Source organism: Taeniopygia guttata, chromosome 6 (assembly GCF_048771995.1).
Source record: "Taeniopygia guttata chromosome 6, bTaeGut7.mat, whole genome shotgun sequence".
NCBI lineage: Eukaryota > Metazoa > Chordata > Aves > Passeriformes > Estrildidae > Taeniopygia > Taeniopygia guttata.
This window is the reverse complement of record NC_133031.1, coordinates 29,356,873-29,372,624: the sequence shown is the minus strand read 5'-3', so window position 1 is coordinate 29,372,624 and position 15,752 is coordinate 29,356,873. Positions and strand designations below refer to the sequence as shown.

The 15,752-nt window shown below is 37.3% G+C and overlaps 1 protein-coding gene across 2 annotated transcripts in view; it reads right to left on the bottom strand.

The window, feature by feature from the left end:
- The window catches only part of FHIP2A (FHF complex subunit HOOK interacting protein 2A), a 33,882-nt gene that overhangs the window by 9,799 nt on the left and 8,331 nt on the right, over window positions 1-15,752 (bottom strand). Inside the window, exons 3-13 of one of the 2 annotated variants that reach the window (XM_030276500.4) lie at window positions 13,986-14,155; window positions 11,721-11,825; window positions 11,250-11,372; window positions 8,785-8,823; window positions 6,729-7,022; window positions 5,666-5,862; window positions 4,358-4,472; window positions 4,176-4,252; window positions 3,880-4,072; window positions 2,477-2,646; window positions 1,501-1,644 (exon numbers count right to left, since the gene is read on the bottom strand). In XM_030276500.4, coding sequence (XP_030132360.4) covers window positions 1,501-1,644; window positions 2,477-2,646; window positions 3,880-4,072; window positions 4,176-4,252; window positions 4,358-4,472; window positions 5,666-5,862; window positions 6,729-7,022; window positions 8,785-8,823; window positions 11,250-11,372; window positions 11,721-11,825; window positions 13,986-14,155 — 1,627 coding nt within the window. The remainder of the gene's footprint in view (window positions 1-1,500; window positions 1,645-2,476; window positions 2,647-3,879; window positions 4,073-4,175; window positions 4,253-4,357; window positions 4,473-5,665; window positions 5,863-6,728; window positions 7,023-8,784; window positions 8,824-11,249; window positions 11,373-11,720; window positions 11,826-13,985; window positions 14,156-15,752) is intronic. The other variant, XM_002186589.7, reaches the window with a different exon arrangement.

Sequence of the window (15,752 nt, the reverse complement as noted above, 5' to 3'; positions counted from 1 at the left end):
ACTATTTGTAATAACAAGGTATTTACTTGAGAACTTCTGTATCTGGCACTAGAGGTAAAGTCATCAGTGAAAGCATTTTCTGAGAATCAGCAGACAGAATGGAGATTAAAGGGAATATTCATAAATCGGTTAAGTATTTGCTAAAGGTCAGACTCCATCTTACTAGAGCTAAAACAAAATATACTTGGGAATAAATGAACCAAAAGAGAAGAAGAATAACAGTTAGAATTCTTCTTAAACTAATTCATAGGTAGTTTTATTTTTTGTTGTGGCAAAAAAATGAACATCTACGACACACCAGGAGTATGTGCATATAAATGTCCCTGTTACAACTATAATTGCCTTTGCCAGTTGTGTAGTCAAATACTCTGTCCTTATTACTTCACCAATATCTGATGTAAAATGCATCAGGAAATTCTGAATAATATTAGTGACTTAAAAAAAATTAATTAAACCCACTGAAATTTCTGGACAGCAAAATAAAACCCAGTCTTTGTACCCTGATTCCAAATTTCAGCCTTCATTATGCCCTAAGAACTATTGGACATTCCTGTAGAATTTATATGCAGAAATATGTAGTAGCTGACTTTTCATGTGGAGCTCATCTTATCTCAAAAAATAAAAATTTGCAGGACACTACAAACCAGAAAACATTTCTATTCCCCAATGCAGGTTACATGAGGTGAATTTGGCAGAGTGTTCTTTGCGTCTTTGCTCCAAACCATGTCCACCATAAACTATAAATAGTGATACTGGGGGAGAGGGCAAGAAGTGATGATGTCACTGAGTCCTGGCTGTCCCTGGGCTGTTTGCCTCCTTTGGCTACCACCTTTGATTATTTCTGGGCAGGCAGATAGGTCAGCACTGACATACCAGTGCTGCTCTGCTACCAAGTATTGACAGAGCAAACAGCCCTCGTCCTAATATTAGTTCCTAAGAGAATTACCAGCACTAAGTTGCTTAGAGCAGAGCTTGGCCTCTTTGTGATATCCAATTTGCAGTGAGTCTGACAGTCTGAGGTATGTCACAGGTGACACAGGTGCCCCCTGACTTTCAGGGAACAGAAGGTTATCTCTAGCATGGCAATTATTTCCTTTTATGTATTTGTTTAAGGAACACTAAAGTCTTAAGGAAGTTTGAGGGTTTTTTCCTCTGACTCCCCAGATCTGTCCAGGATAGTCAAGTCCTGCAACAGCATTTTAAATACAGCAAATATTTCTGCAAAAAGCAACTTTTATAATCAATGAGGCTTTCACTGCGAATTCTGAGTATTCAACCATTAGCTGCAAAGTTCTTCTATTTTTCTCATTTATGTTGAATTAATGCAAGCTCTAATCTTTCAGAAGTAGCTTTCTGATAAAATGCCACAATTTCCTTCTGTGGAGTCATTTTCCCAGCTGGCACAGAATAACATCCATTACAGAGTACACATTTAATTTGCACAGTGTGTGCAGACACCCACACATTCAGACATTTCCTCAAGTCTTTGTTTCAACTCACCTATTTACAATTTTATGAACTTCAGTCTTCCCATCATTTTTTGGATGTTCTGGACTGACAGGTGGAGAAGCACTGAGCCACTCCTGAGCTGACAATGTGTTATCTGGAGACAGATCAGTAAATAATGGATCTTCCTCCAGATCTCTGTGAAATTACATCAGACAAAAACATAATCATCCACAGAATGTTATGGACGTCAGGAAAATCTCTGGGTCACAAGGCAAGCTGTTTTTTATTCTGAACAATGAGGATGTTTTCCAGAACATAACAATATCCACAATGTATTACATAATTAATATGCAGAAATACCAACCTTTGCAAATACCCAACCATGTGAAGAACAGACGAGACATTTTTGACTTGGACAAAATTACTGCATCAAGTCACTTAAAACTTCTTAGCTACATTTTTCACATGAGTGAGTTCTACTCCAGGACATTATTTAAATTATTCCAGATGACTAAAATGGTTTGTGTGGTCAGTCCTTACCTCTTCTTCACTAAAACACTGAGTTATAAAAGTTACCTAGCATATACAGGTTATGTAGTGCCTCAGTATTTTATTTATTTATTTTATGTAGTGCCTCAGAAATGTTCTTCCATCAAAAATGACTAGGAACATAAATGTTAAGCAAAACACTGAAGTTATTGATTGCAAGAATATTCTCACTGATTGCAATAAAATGTGCACAGATTTAACCTTGGTAGATGCATAAATAAATCGAGACACAAAGACCTCTGAGTGTCTATTGTTCTGCAAAGAGACTTGTGGTAATTTCAGATTTTCTGTTCCTGTTCTAAGAGTTTCCATAAGTTGCTGATGTAGGAATTTCTGCATCACTTTACGGATATGGATTAATACTCAAGTGCTCTCCAGGCTCACTTTTCTTTCAATTACTGGAAAAAAATCCGTTTTGTTCTAAAAATAAAGATCCAAGTTACTTGTTGTGAAAACTTCTCTTAAAAATGAAACTTACACTGCTCCAGCAATCTGTCCATTCTCTACCACATCTTTATCTTCTTGACAGGGAGGCTTGTATTCCATGTAGTTCCTTTCTTCCAAATTTCTCAGAACCAAATTATAAAGAATGTGCTCATTGGGTTTTTGCAAAAGGTGCTCAAACATTCGTAAAGTCATTATGCTGATCTGCAACAGAAAGAATAAAAACTCTTAAAAATAAGCTTACAAATAAGCTGATGCACTGCTGCCCTGTGCTTTTTGCCTTGTATCTCCTTTGTCCATCCAAGAACACGGCAATCACTTCCTGACATTATGGAAGGAAAAAAAAATCATAAGGAAAAAATAGGAAATTATGATCCTACCCGTGGTATAAACATGGACGAAGAGTTCACATACATTTTTTTGAAAAATGTATTTTTCCTGTAAAAAAAAACTGTTCTGAAATCTGTCAAAATAACAATACAAAGAACACACAGAGAACTCAGAATTTAGCTTTCTGTTCTACAGTTAGATCCATGCTGGAAGATGATTATCATTGTGCAAATGAGACCCACAACAGGACTTAAAGTTAGTAATAAATACCCAGAAAAAAAAGAAAGTAATACTGGGATATTGTGACTAGATCCATAGGCTACAATTTTTACATGGAGATATTTTGTAGGTTTTTAAAGGAACACTGACTTTAAGCAATACAAAGACAATTTTTCAAGACTGCTTGAGAGTGCTTAGCTTCGCAGAGATAACTGATTTACAGAGATAACTCATTCTGACAGGGTGAGCAGGTAAGCATACTGAAAAATGGATATGAGAAAACAGATTTGTATTTCAGGCATGCTTGGTTTTTATTTGAAAAAGTAGAGGCTTGTTTCATGGAAAAAGTGAAACAAGCAGCTTCTGAGGAGAGATTTTACTGAAGCAAATTGTTTAATGTTGCTTAGTGTATGTAAAGAGCTTAAATTTATCACATCATCTTTTAATTGGCACTGCATATATCCTCCAACCACATTCAGTTCATATAAACTCCAATTTTTTATCTGTATCTTATATGATAAGACAGAATTGACACAACATGGAAAATAACAGCAACAAATTAAAATGCAATTACAAAAATTCAGTTCATTCTATCTTACAGACACACAAGTCTAACTGGATATACATGGTGGGCACGCAAATTCACCAAAAAATCTTTGTCTTTAGCAAAAAAAAAAAAAAAAAAAAAGGAAATACTCCTAGGTGAAGAAAACACCTTGACTTCATTTTCTAGAATTTATAGGGCCAGGAGCCATAATTCTCTTTCTTGGGGAAAAAATGTTACTGGACACAAATACGAGAAGTCCTCACAATGGTGTCTTTATCTTTACAGACTCTCCACACTGCAGACCTGGCCAGCAGACATTCCTGTGTCAGACCAGCCCTCACCTCATCCGAGATGTGATCGCAGTGCTCGATCAGCCTGTGCCGCAGCGGGTGCCTGTTGATGTCTGTCAGTGTTTCTGGCTCTCTCTGCTCCCCAAGTATAAAATACACCAGCTCCTGCAGCAGGACATCCGAGGTCACCTGACGAACAATGCGGTGCAATAGTGCAGTTGACGTGAGGATTCCAATCTCTGAACTGAATGAAACATTTTCATATCAGATGTGGAGTGGATTTCCGCTCCCCAAAAATCAGCTTGATTCACATTCTGTTCTGCTGTGTCTCAGAGGATGCTACTCACGTTTGCATCAGCTGAGGTTCCATAACATCAATGAAGAATCGTTCCCGCACAGCTTTTGCCATAGCAACAGCAGTTGTCTGAAACAAAAGTACAAAATGATGTGTCTAAAACTCAGAAGCTAGGAAACAACTGGAATGACTTGTTTTCTGAATATATTTGTATTATCTGAACACGTGTCAAACCTTTTGCGCTTCTTTGATGAGTTGATCACAGTAGTCAAACCAGGAAAGAAATGAAATCAATGCTCTTTTCCCTGGAAAAGCAGATGCATCTTCTTTGTGGCTATAGGAATCCAAACTAGAGCACATAGAGAAAAAATATTTCTTTAGTCTACAAGTAGTTGAAGAATCTTGGACTCCATTCTTATTGAACCTAACAGAATAATTAATGACCTACTTGTAATGAAGGGAACATTAAAAAAGCTTTTCTGCTGATGTCTATGGACCTGGCAGTGCCATCACAACACAGGTACTCAGTGCATGCTAAAGGAAACAGAATGTACAGCACAGGAACTCTGGTTAAGTGTTTCTGGAGTCAGAAGGGAAAACTGATCACCAAGTCTGTTCTCCCAGAATACACGGACTACTGAAAATGAATCAGTAACTCATGTAGTCACAGAACCATAAAATAAAGGCAATTGTTCTTCTCCACTCTGTAAGCGACCTCAGGCAAGTCGACCAAAACCAAACAGTGTATACCTGAACTAGACTGTATCTTTCAGAAAGAAACATCTATCTCAATTTAAGGGCTGCAAGGAATAACAAATACACCACTTTCTTTGGTAAAAATCTCTACTGTTTATTTATCGCACAATTTAAAGTTGTGGGTTTTCCCCTTCTAATTTCAAACTCCAACCAGCAGAAATTTTGCTAGGCATTTTGCAAATACCCACTTTTGTTTCATTACTAATAGATCAGGAGCAATTCATAATAAAGAAGGCAGAGTGGGGAAGATAAATATTTTAAGAATCTAAATTACAAGCAGTTAAGGTAACAGGCATGTATCTTTTGCTTCATGCTGATGACTTATGCAGTAACTCTTTCCTTCTTTTTTTGCTGCAAAAATTTTGCAACAACAGCCTGTTAACAAATAGACCCTTCCTGCCCCTCACAGCAGCTTATAATGCCCACTGTGTAAAGTGAGAAGTTTATGCTTCCTAAGTTCTTGATATCTGCATGAGAATATTAATCCACACCTGATACTACAGCAACACCACTAGAAACTTGCGATGTAATCCGGTGGAAAAACTTGCCCCCTGAGGAATCTCTGCCAGGGACTGGCAGGCAGACCTGGCCCCATGTCAGAAATCACAGGTACACTGGACACCCAAAGTACACCACTGTGCCACAGCTCTATCTCAGCTCTGCCCGTGAGGCTTTATCTTGTGTGTGTGTGGAGAATATTTTAAACACATTATCTACCTATCAAATTAGTTTCAGGGAAGGGTGTAAAGTCACTTTGAGTATTAAAGACAAAAATAAAATTCTTACCCCCAGTTAATTGCCTCCACTGTTTCAATGTCTAAGGGATCCAGTGACTGAGGCAAGGCTTTGTAGAGGGTGGCCAGCCTGTCTGTCAACAATTCACATAAACAAGTGCTTTGAGTCAGGCACTTGGCAGCTGCTGGTTCTGGCAAACTCACCAAAAGCATGAGACCTTCACAGGCCTTCACAGCTATCCGGCCGTCCTGGCAGAAGGGCATGGAAGAATTAATCAGAGGGTGAATGAAAGCCACTGGAAATGAAGAAGCAAACACCTTCCAAATGAAACCTCTCCATTCCCCCACCGTGACCAAATACACTTATTTTTGTTGCCTTCTCACCCATTAACTCTAGTGAATTTGGATGCTACAAAATAAAGATTCTCCCTTCATTTTGTGTGAAATACAAGAATGGCATCTGCAACCTTCCAGCTGACAGAACTAGAACTGTAGGTCAGCTCGAGACCAAGATAGTAAATCCTGTACAGTACTCATGTAACAATAATGAGGTATAGTGGCAGACTTGGCTTTCTGCTCTCAGCACTGCTGCAGCAAGTACAGGCTTACCCAAACCTCTTATAAATTTTCTGAATGAATCTAAGTCTGAATTTGAGGATTGATCTTGGTAACACATACAGTAGGCTTTTTTAAAAGAAAACCCGCTCCTAGAGATAGCTCAGTGCCATTAGAAACAGAGTGGGTTTGATTAGGTCAGAACAATTGACTGTAGTTTTAAAAACATTCTCTTGTGATATATTTAGCCTTCTGATTATCCTGTGTAGTTTTTCTGTGAAATGTACAGCACCCTATATGAGTTTCTTAAAAGACCCACTTATATTACCATCAACAAGTTTAGTATTTATTTTCTAAAATAGTATTTCTATTTGAATCTGAATTTGCAAATAAACCTGCCAATTTACAAAAAAGCCCCAGCAAAAAACCCTCATTTCACTTTTTATAGCTATAATACAGTGTGTTTATTCACCTCTGCCCACTTCACACAGCATCCAACTATTTCATTTTATCACGCAGAGTGGAAAAACCCCAAAAACCAAATAAAAAAACCAACTCACAGGACTTTTAGTGAGGTTTAGTAGAGAATTCACTAAATTATAGTCTTGATTTGGACAAGCAGTGGAGGACTCAGGTGATGTTGTGACATTGAGCTCATCCAGACTGAAAGAGAGCTCCTCTGCCTGTTGTGAGAGCTCATCTTCCTTCTCCATGTGCTCGGCTCCGGCAGCACCCGGCGTCTCCTTAGGCTGGCCAGGCTGCCCCGTGTCTGTTGTCACAGACTCTTGGTCTTTTATCATGTCTTCTGTGATTACACTTGCTGATCCTTGGAGAGCCATTGCTTTTAACTTACTCTGTAAAGCATTTTTTGGAATTACACAGCTGAAATTACTGTTCATCCTGAAGCAGGAGTTTACTAAAAGCAATTTTTTTTAACATCAACATTTGAAGTAGTCAAGGCTGGATACAGTAACCATGTAAAACCTAAAGGGCTGTGGGAGTGTGGGTGGTTTATAAACCTAGGACACTTTTAAATCTGTTTAAATTTCTCTTAAGCCCTATACATTTTGCTTCAAGGTGGAATATGCTATTTACAAAAGGAAGGCAGCTTTTTCTTTCACTACTGAAGGCACATACTCACTTGATTTGCCCACAATTTCATAGAGATTTTTAATTTATATTATGGATGACACCTTTAGAACTTAGCACTTTTTATAAAACATTCCTTTCTGTGTCAAGGTCTCACATTCATCTAATCTCTGAAATCCTATTTCCAATTGGAATCACCCAAGTAAAATAATTCTAAATTTCTTGAGATTTTACTTTCAACAGGAAAGGGAAAGAAACACCTTTTCTGACACCAGAGTAGTCTCAAATTGTGTTTCTCAAGAAGAAAAAATTGAGTAGATTGAATGGACAAAGGTATTAGAAGTTAGCACTGGGCACTGGATACTCTAAAAAGTCACAGAAAACCTTCTTGGAAGCTCCCAACCATCTCTGCTTTGCCTTAAAAAAAGCAACCAACCTGTCTTCCCATAAATCTGTCTCCAGCACATAAAAAGACATTTAAATTTGTGCTCTGTGATACCATGAAGAAACTCACAGAAAGGCAAGAATTCAGTGTTCTTCTGGCATAAGCACAGGTGAGGAATACTTTATTGGAATCATAAATTAGAAGGCAGCACAAGACATTTCTTTCAAGTGAGAACTGTAGTGAGATTATAAATCCGAACGGTTCCCTTCTCTATGATAACACCAAAATTATTAAAAACATATCTCAAGCATTAATAGTTTAAAAGACTAACCATTTAGGGTTAATGGATTTTAGTACAGGCAAACCAGCAGGGACTGAGTACATGACAGTGAGGCAGCAAACTGGAGAGCTGCTGTGAACACTCGCTTCAGTGCTGTGCATTCATTGCAGGGAATTTGCACTGGGCATTGTGATGCACTCACAGAACCAATTCCCTGGAGAAGCAAACCAGTGGCAAAAGCAGCAGACTGCATGCTATAAAATAAAGATGATCTTTGAATGCAGTAGAAAAATTACTGCTTCAATATGCTTTGGTTTTTTTTGACAGTGTGAAAACTGCAAGGCTGGCAAAGCAACAAAAAGGAGTCTGCCTCAACCAAGTTTGCCTTCACCAGAGCTTCTGCAGTCCTTCAGTATCAATATCCTCATCAATACAGAGAAATAGCTGAATCACAACAGTGACCCTTGCACATAAAGGTTGGAACTTTCAGTCCTCGACTTAACACTGTTGCTGGCACCACTAAAGCTTCAGGTACGGTTGTTAAAGGGAAAAGCTTTTTTTTTTTTTTCAAAAACTGGGCAATATTCTGTAAAATACTTATTTCATCTTACAGTGGCTTATTACTTCATGTCTGGATTCTTCTGCCATATGAAAGGCCATTGTTTATTTAGCTAAAGCAGTGATAAGAGAACTAACATATATAAATGATGAATGCCCCTAGAAATGTGTCCATAGCTTATTACTCTTATGTTGGCAGGTGACACAAAGCAGTTTGTACACTGAATAACACACAGGCAGAATCTTTGTGTGTATTTAGGCTTCCTATTGTTGAATCATGCAATTGTGCAGCTCAGCTGCTCACCTGCCTCCTGCAAAGCTGCAAAACAGGATCCTGAATGACCTAATAGAAAAGGTTACATAAAACACATATTCAATGCTTTCTAAACAAAGTACTCAGCTTTAACAAACAGCAAATAATATAAAACCACATTTTTCTATTTTTGTGATCTGTAAACATCAGTTTTAAAATCTGTCATGGATGATGCCATGTCTAAATTCTGATAGAGTTAAAAAGAGTTCTATGAAAACATCAAGTGATATCACAGCTGATGAGATCTCAATTTGTGGTGAGAAATATAAAGGTGATAATTCATAGTACTGAAAATAGAAGGGAGCAGTAAAACTATTGTTCGTTTTATAAAATGAAGATATAACTATTTAGCTACTATATTAGAACTTTTTCAAGGTCTCAAGAACAGAAATTGAAGCACAGAGAGTTAAGTGTCCCTTTACCAAAAACAATCAGTTGCAAGGAGTAGCTCACCTAAAATAGGATGAGGCAAGTTTACCCTAAAATATAACTGAGGGAGAGGTGATAAATAACCATTACAATGTATATTCTTTCTCTCAGCACAAGAATTAGGAAAACTTAGTTTAAAAAAAGGGAATACATTAATATCAAAATAAAATTAGTATAGGGTTCCTGAAGTTTTAAAAAAGTAGAATGAAGTTCTTCAAGTTCTTATTTCACAACAGACATAACTTGACCAAGTGATACAGTTATGCCATGTAGACTTATCAGTTAAGCAATATAGGTGAAAGATTTCACCTATCTTGATTAACCAATAATATATTGATGTAAATTTAAAATATAAACCAGCATTCTATCAACAAACTATTGGGCGTGGAATCATACAAAGGAAGTGAGTTTGTACACACTCAGTTTTTTATGTTTGTAAAATCCTGTTATAAACTGATTTGAAACAGTCAAAGAAGGAAGCAAAACTAACAGATACAAACACTCTCTGGAAAGATCCATCTGCATTTTATCTTGTAAGTGTTGGAGACTGGAGGTAGAAATGCCACACAGAATTCTGTAAATGTACCCTTTCATGCATTTGAAAGTGATCAAGTCACAACAGCACCTCTAAGAGGCCAAATGTGAACAACCAGAATATTCTATTCTAATGAAGACAATTCTGCACCCCACATAACTGATCTGGAAACAACCATCACAAGCTGTGAAGACAAATGCTTTAGGCTACAACACCTAGAATAATACTATGAGGTAACAGGAGCTACAAGAAATGTCTGCCAGCTTGACTGAACTCCACAGCCAACATTTTCTGAAACTAGAGACCCTCTTGAAACTTGGAATTACCTGTTTTTCAATGTCTGTTTTTTTAATATTGGAATCTTGCTATTTTGGAGAAGGACACTAATAAAGTGAGACAAAACACTTGTGGTTCTTATGACTGGAGTTCTCAGGTTTGATTGCAAGGGCACTATTTAAGAGGTTTAAACCATACAACTTATAAAAATAACACTAAAAGTAATCCTGGTTTAGAATTCTACCATATTTTGTATGTAATATATGTAGTTGTTTGCTTCTGAGTGCTTCTAATGTTTAAACATTAACTTTTCAATTCTCATACCATTTCTGCTGCTTGTACAACTACAATGTATACAATGGCAATCAGGATAATATTTAACTGAGGTAAAAATAAACTCAAGATGGATTCTTTACTACTGACATGCAAATGATAATCACATACTTAATGGAAAATAACATCTTTTTGCAGTTTAGCAGTCTCTGCTGTCACAGACTGTTTGTGGAAAGCTAGTAAAATAGTCCTGAAGGAGTATTTTTCAGCTAAGTATCATGTACTAAATAGAGACTGTCACCACAGGAAAACTGCAAAATGGGAGCAAAAGGCATTTCTAAATGGACTTTTATAAACCAAATTTTTTATACTTCCTCTAAATAGGAAATGAAAGTCAGTCTAGAAATTGTTTATCCTCCCACTCTGATTTCATAATGCCACATGTTAAAGGAGGCAGTAAAGACACAGGCTGTCTTACAGAGAGAAGATGGTGCTGTACTGTAGATTGTGAGCTGGCACTGCAGCTCCAACACATGTGCCACTACCAAATAAGGGCCCAATCCTGCAGAACACTCAGCAACTTGCAAGGTTTCAGTGCCCCCTGCAACTTGTCCCTTGGTCTTCACTGGGATGACAAAAACAACACAAGAAGGCCAAGGTCTCCCTCACGTAGTGTTTTACACTGCAATTCACATCCCTACTCTAAAGGCACTTTCATTGCAAAGGAAAAGGACCCTGGGCAGATGTATTTGTGAACCCTGAATGGAATTCTTGTGAAAATCAGATGTATAAAGTCTCTGGGAGAAAAAAAAAATCTGAACACCAAGACTTCTAATATCACAGGATAAAAAAGAACAGCACAATGTGACACCACCAGTTCTCCACTAGATTTTGCATATGACACAGTAAATACACCTGTCAAATCTTGAATTTATTTACTCACCTCAAGGAAGAAGTTAACTAGGTATGGATCCTGTTTCAGCTTTGCACATACTATGCAGAGAAACTGAATTTCTTCATTTTCTGTTGGTGTTGCCAGAACCTCACCACACAGCCTGATTAATTTCTGTCACATAAAGTGAACAATTAAGACAAAAAGTTATTGCTTTTTCTAGGAATAACGGACTGAACTCTTCTTCTATATACACACTACATTTATGTATGAGTATTGACTGGAACATTTGCTCTGGATTTAGAGTGCTGTGAACAAGTTTTCTTTATTATTTATGACTTGCATTGCAGTGGCAGTCCAAGACTCTAATCATTAGCACATTAAAAAATACAAACTGATCTGGCACCAAAGCAATTTCCTTAATTCACTTGAAACTGGAAGAATTAAAGATAACATTAGCTACAGCAGAATAAAAGAAACTTGTCATGCAAAAATACAGTTTACTTAAAATCAGAACAGCACCTGCACTGGCCTATGCACGTTTATGTGAGGAAGAAGAGGTTGCCGAATTCTTCCAAGAAGTTTTGTATAAAAAGCCAAAACCTGCTGTTTCATTCCTGGAGGACACTGAAACAAAAACAAATGAACAACAACAAAAAATACAATAAATGTGTAGAAAAATACAGATGTAAATTTTTCACTCAGAATGACTAATTAAACAGCAATAATTTAACAGAAAGTATTTTTACAGTCATCAATTGTTAACATTTTATTTTTATCAATATTAATAGAGATCAATACAAAATTTTACATCTCATTACTGTTTTCTCTTTCAAATTATTCATACTTTCAGTTAATTGTTCTAGGGAAAACTTCTACCAATCTGTCCAGAAAATATTCTGTATCATTACAGTGATAAGGGGAAACTAACTCAGAATTAATTTGCTACAGGTCAGCTGTCTTTTAAGGTACTGTGCCACAAAATCCGGCAATTCAGTGAGTCAGTACAAATATAGAATGATAAACTATAAAATTTTTAATACCTACAGAAGGTTTCTTAAAGTCATGAGCAATTAACCGTAGCCAGCTAAAGTGTTTATAAATGCACAGATGGTCCAGGACAAGAGAAAGCTGCTGCTTTCCCTGAGCAGAATATAAATCACAAATATCTGTAGAATATGTAGACCCTTGTTCTACTGTCCCTAATGCACCACATCACATGAAACCACCTTCCTATCTCCAGGAGATCTGATGGCCTGTGGGCCTTTACGTACCTTTGTTCCTAGCTAAATTCCCCCAAACGAATTAGTTAATAACTAATTTATTAATCACGTTAATAAATGCTGTTAATTTTAACCCACATAATTTCCCTCATTTGCATGTCCAAATGAAGCTGAGCGGCAACATGGCTCTCCCTAAGTAATTATCTCTAGATTTTTAATCCCTAATCATTGCAGAGTTGTCAAGCAACTCTTTGAACAAAATGGCAAGATACATACCCATCAGGGCACAGCCACAGTAATGAAGTAAGTCTAACTGACTGCTGCGAAAGGGAACATTCATTTTGCACCAGATCTTTGCAACATCTTGCAAGCACTGAACTGTGTGTTTACTTCAGATGTATCAACTCACAAGTGGCAAAGTGTAAAGACAGGCTGTACAAGAATTGCCTGTACAGACATATTTGTATGAGTACAGAATGACTTCTCTCAACTCTTAGAAACACTACTACTAATTACCCACTTCACATATGTCACCATTTCATCTTGGTTTCTTGACAACATTTAGAGATTACTGAATGAGCTGTGTTTCTGAGCAAGTATCTTTAATACAGCAGTGTTGTGGTTCTAAGCCCAGCTGGAGCAGGTTTTAGCCTGACTGTAGGACAGCTGATAAAGTAACAGGTACTGCAGATCTCTGGCCCTTACAGAGCAAGGAACATCTTGGGCTCAGGCAGCCACTGTCCTGTGTTGTCTGTTTATGTAAAATCGATTAAAAACTCATGACAATGTGTAGAAGACTGACTGAGAAGGAAACCCTGGAGAGCTCCATTTATCCTTGGAACAGGATAAACCATGCCTCCCTGAGTTTGCACTGTGAATTTGCAAACGTCCTACCCCCAGGGCTTGCCAAGCTAATTCACCCCATGATCCACCCAACCCCACACATTTCAGCTCAGAAGTCTGCCAAGACACACAACAATGATGGACCAAGACCATGAAGGGTGAGTAACTTCATGTGTGCCACAAAGCAGACATGAAGAACTAGACAATACTGCCAAGGTAGGAAAGCTATCTGGGGATCAACTCAAACTAATGCTTTCTGATACCAAAGTCTTTCTGAGTAATAGCTCAGAAAAGTTCATTTAAGTTAACATTCAGAAAAGTTAATAGAAAACTTATATTTAACACAGCACTTTTCACCTAAGAATCCCACAACATTTAAGAAAGGGCAGAGAGGGATAATACTGTCTTGCAGTAGTCAGAAAAACTCTAGACTGAAGAAAAATGTTTCTCCTGCTTCTACTTTCACCATCAGTATTATTAGAGTGGTGAATCTCACCACTGCCAGCACCTCAGGGGTTTGTCTCACCCTGATCACACCTGCAAAAGGCTGTTATCTGTAGTATGCTGGTAACGTGGTGATAGATGTTGGTATATTTGTAATATAAGCAAGCAGCTCTTTGCTAGAGCTGTGTCCCACACTACCACCTACTGTAGAACTTCAGTCTCTGTAACAACTAGGAACTCACACAAGAGATATTCTGTTCTGCTGAGAGATACATACATCAGCTTTTCCTAGGGTATAGAGTGTCTCCAGAATCTTGTGATGTAGCAAATATTCCATACATGGTCCTGTTTCACCTGATTCCCTCTCATTTTCTTCTTGAACTAAAATATCCAACATCTGTTCCAGGTGAGAGGGAATGTTCGTATCAGTCACAGGAGCTTTGTCATCTAAATAAAAGAAATAGGCAATTAAGAATGATTTAAAAATTGCCCTTATACTTCAGTTCCAAATTTAAGACTTATAAACATGACATCCACTTAAAGAACTCGATATACAGTGAAAGTTTTTAACACGTCTTAAAGAAAACTTTCAGAACTGTATTGAACATGTACACTGGAATATGCATTGGGCAGATATCTGACCTTGCAATGGGGAAAAGGTGAAGTGCTAAAATTCAAAACATGCAGTAATTACACAGTCAAAAAAGGAAAATTTCTACTGCCAGACAGCAAGACAAGGGAGAGAAGGTGCAACTCTCAATCTTCTGTTTAGTATGCACTAGGTCTTGGTAACTTCCTCTTTGACCCTCCATACAGTATTCTCAAATCTGTGAATGGCCTCCAACATCAGCTTAATTTGCAGCTGATCAGTTCCTTTATAAACTAGATCACTAAATAAATGGTTTTTCTGCTGATAACAACAAAGAAAATTCAAGCTCTATGTTATTTATTCTCCAAAATCTTTTAAATTTCTTTTTTGTAGTTTCTGCATTAAAACAGTACTCAGTCAAACTTTATGAAGGAAAGGGTAAGATGTTGATTTTATTATATTAAAGTCATTAAACTGCAGTGGATTTATGCCACTGGAAGTAGGAACTGGCATTCACATACTGTAGAACACATCCACACGTTAAGATTTTCCTCTTTTATTTTTCAGTTGAATTCTACAGGAACAACTGTCCTAGGGAAATGTTTACTACTGTTTACGCAATAGTCTAAAAATAACTTGTCACTAGCATGCAACTGGCAACAAGATCACACAGGGAAACTGCCATGTCAGAGTGATTTTGGTCTCTGCCACAAGTTCCAGATAGCCTGCAGTGTTTTGCTTGAATTCCCTACACATAATTCTGCTCCTACTGCAGAGGACAGAAATATATCCACCGAGTGGAAACTTCTTTTTCAAAACACTTCTGAAACTCTGGGAGAGAGGTCAGCTTTTATTCTGCACCACGTCACTGCAGGTGTCAGTTTTCCCTGCCACCCTGTCATTTCCACCTTTGGAAACATCACATAGTGTTCCAAAAGATGGGTATTTGGAACCAAAGGTCACGCTGCAGTTTTACGAGTAAATATTGATATAAACAAGATCATCACACACAAACACAGTCTCAACAGCTCTTCCAGCACAAAGCCAGAACTAATAGCTTTGAGGAAAGCATGGCAAGATTCATTTTTAAAACATAACTGTTTCATAACTAGGTCCAAAATTAAAAATTTACATGCTGCATAATTGTTGGAAAAAAAAAACAAACCAGGAAAGAGTTCTTAAAAAAGCAACTACACCAATATTTCATCATAGTATTTATTTTTAAGAAGAGCAGTGTAACATGTGAGTAAGATTTAATAAAACTTGTCTGTGCCATCAAAATACTTAACACTGAGACAAGACACTAAAGTAAAAATAACTAATACCAAGCACATGGAACCCATCTGTGTCTGGTAAAATCTATGACCACAAAATTACTTTTGTTAAAATCTTGTGAAGAAAAAGAAAATCCCTGATGCAAAGCAATAAAAATGTTAACAGCAGGGACTGCATTTC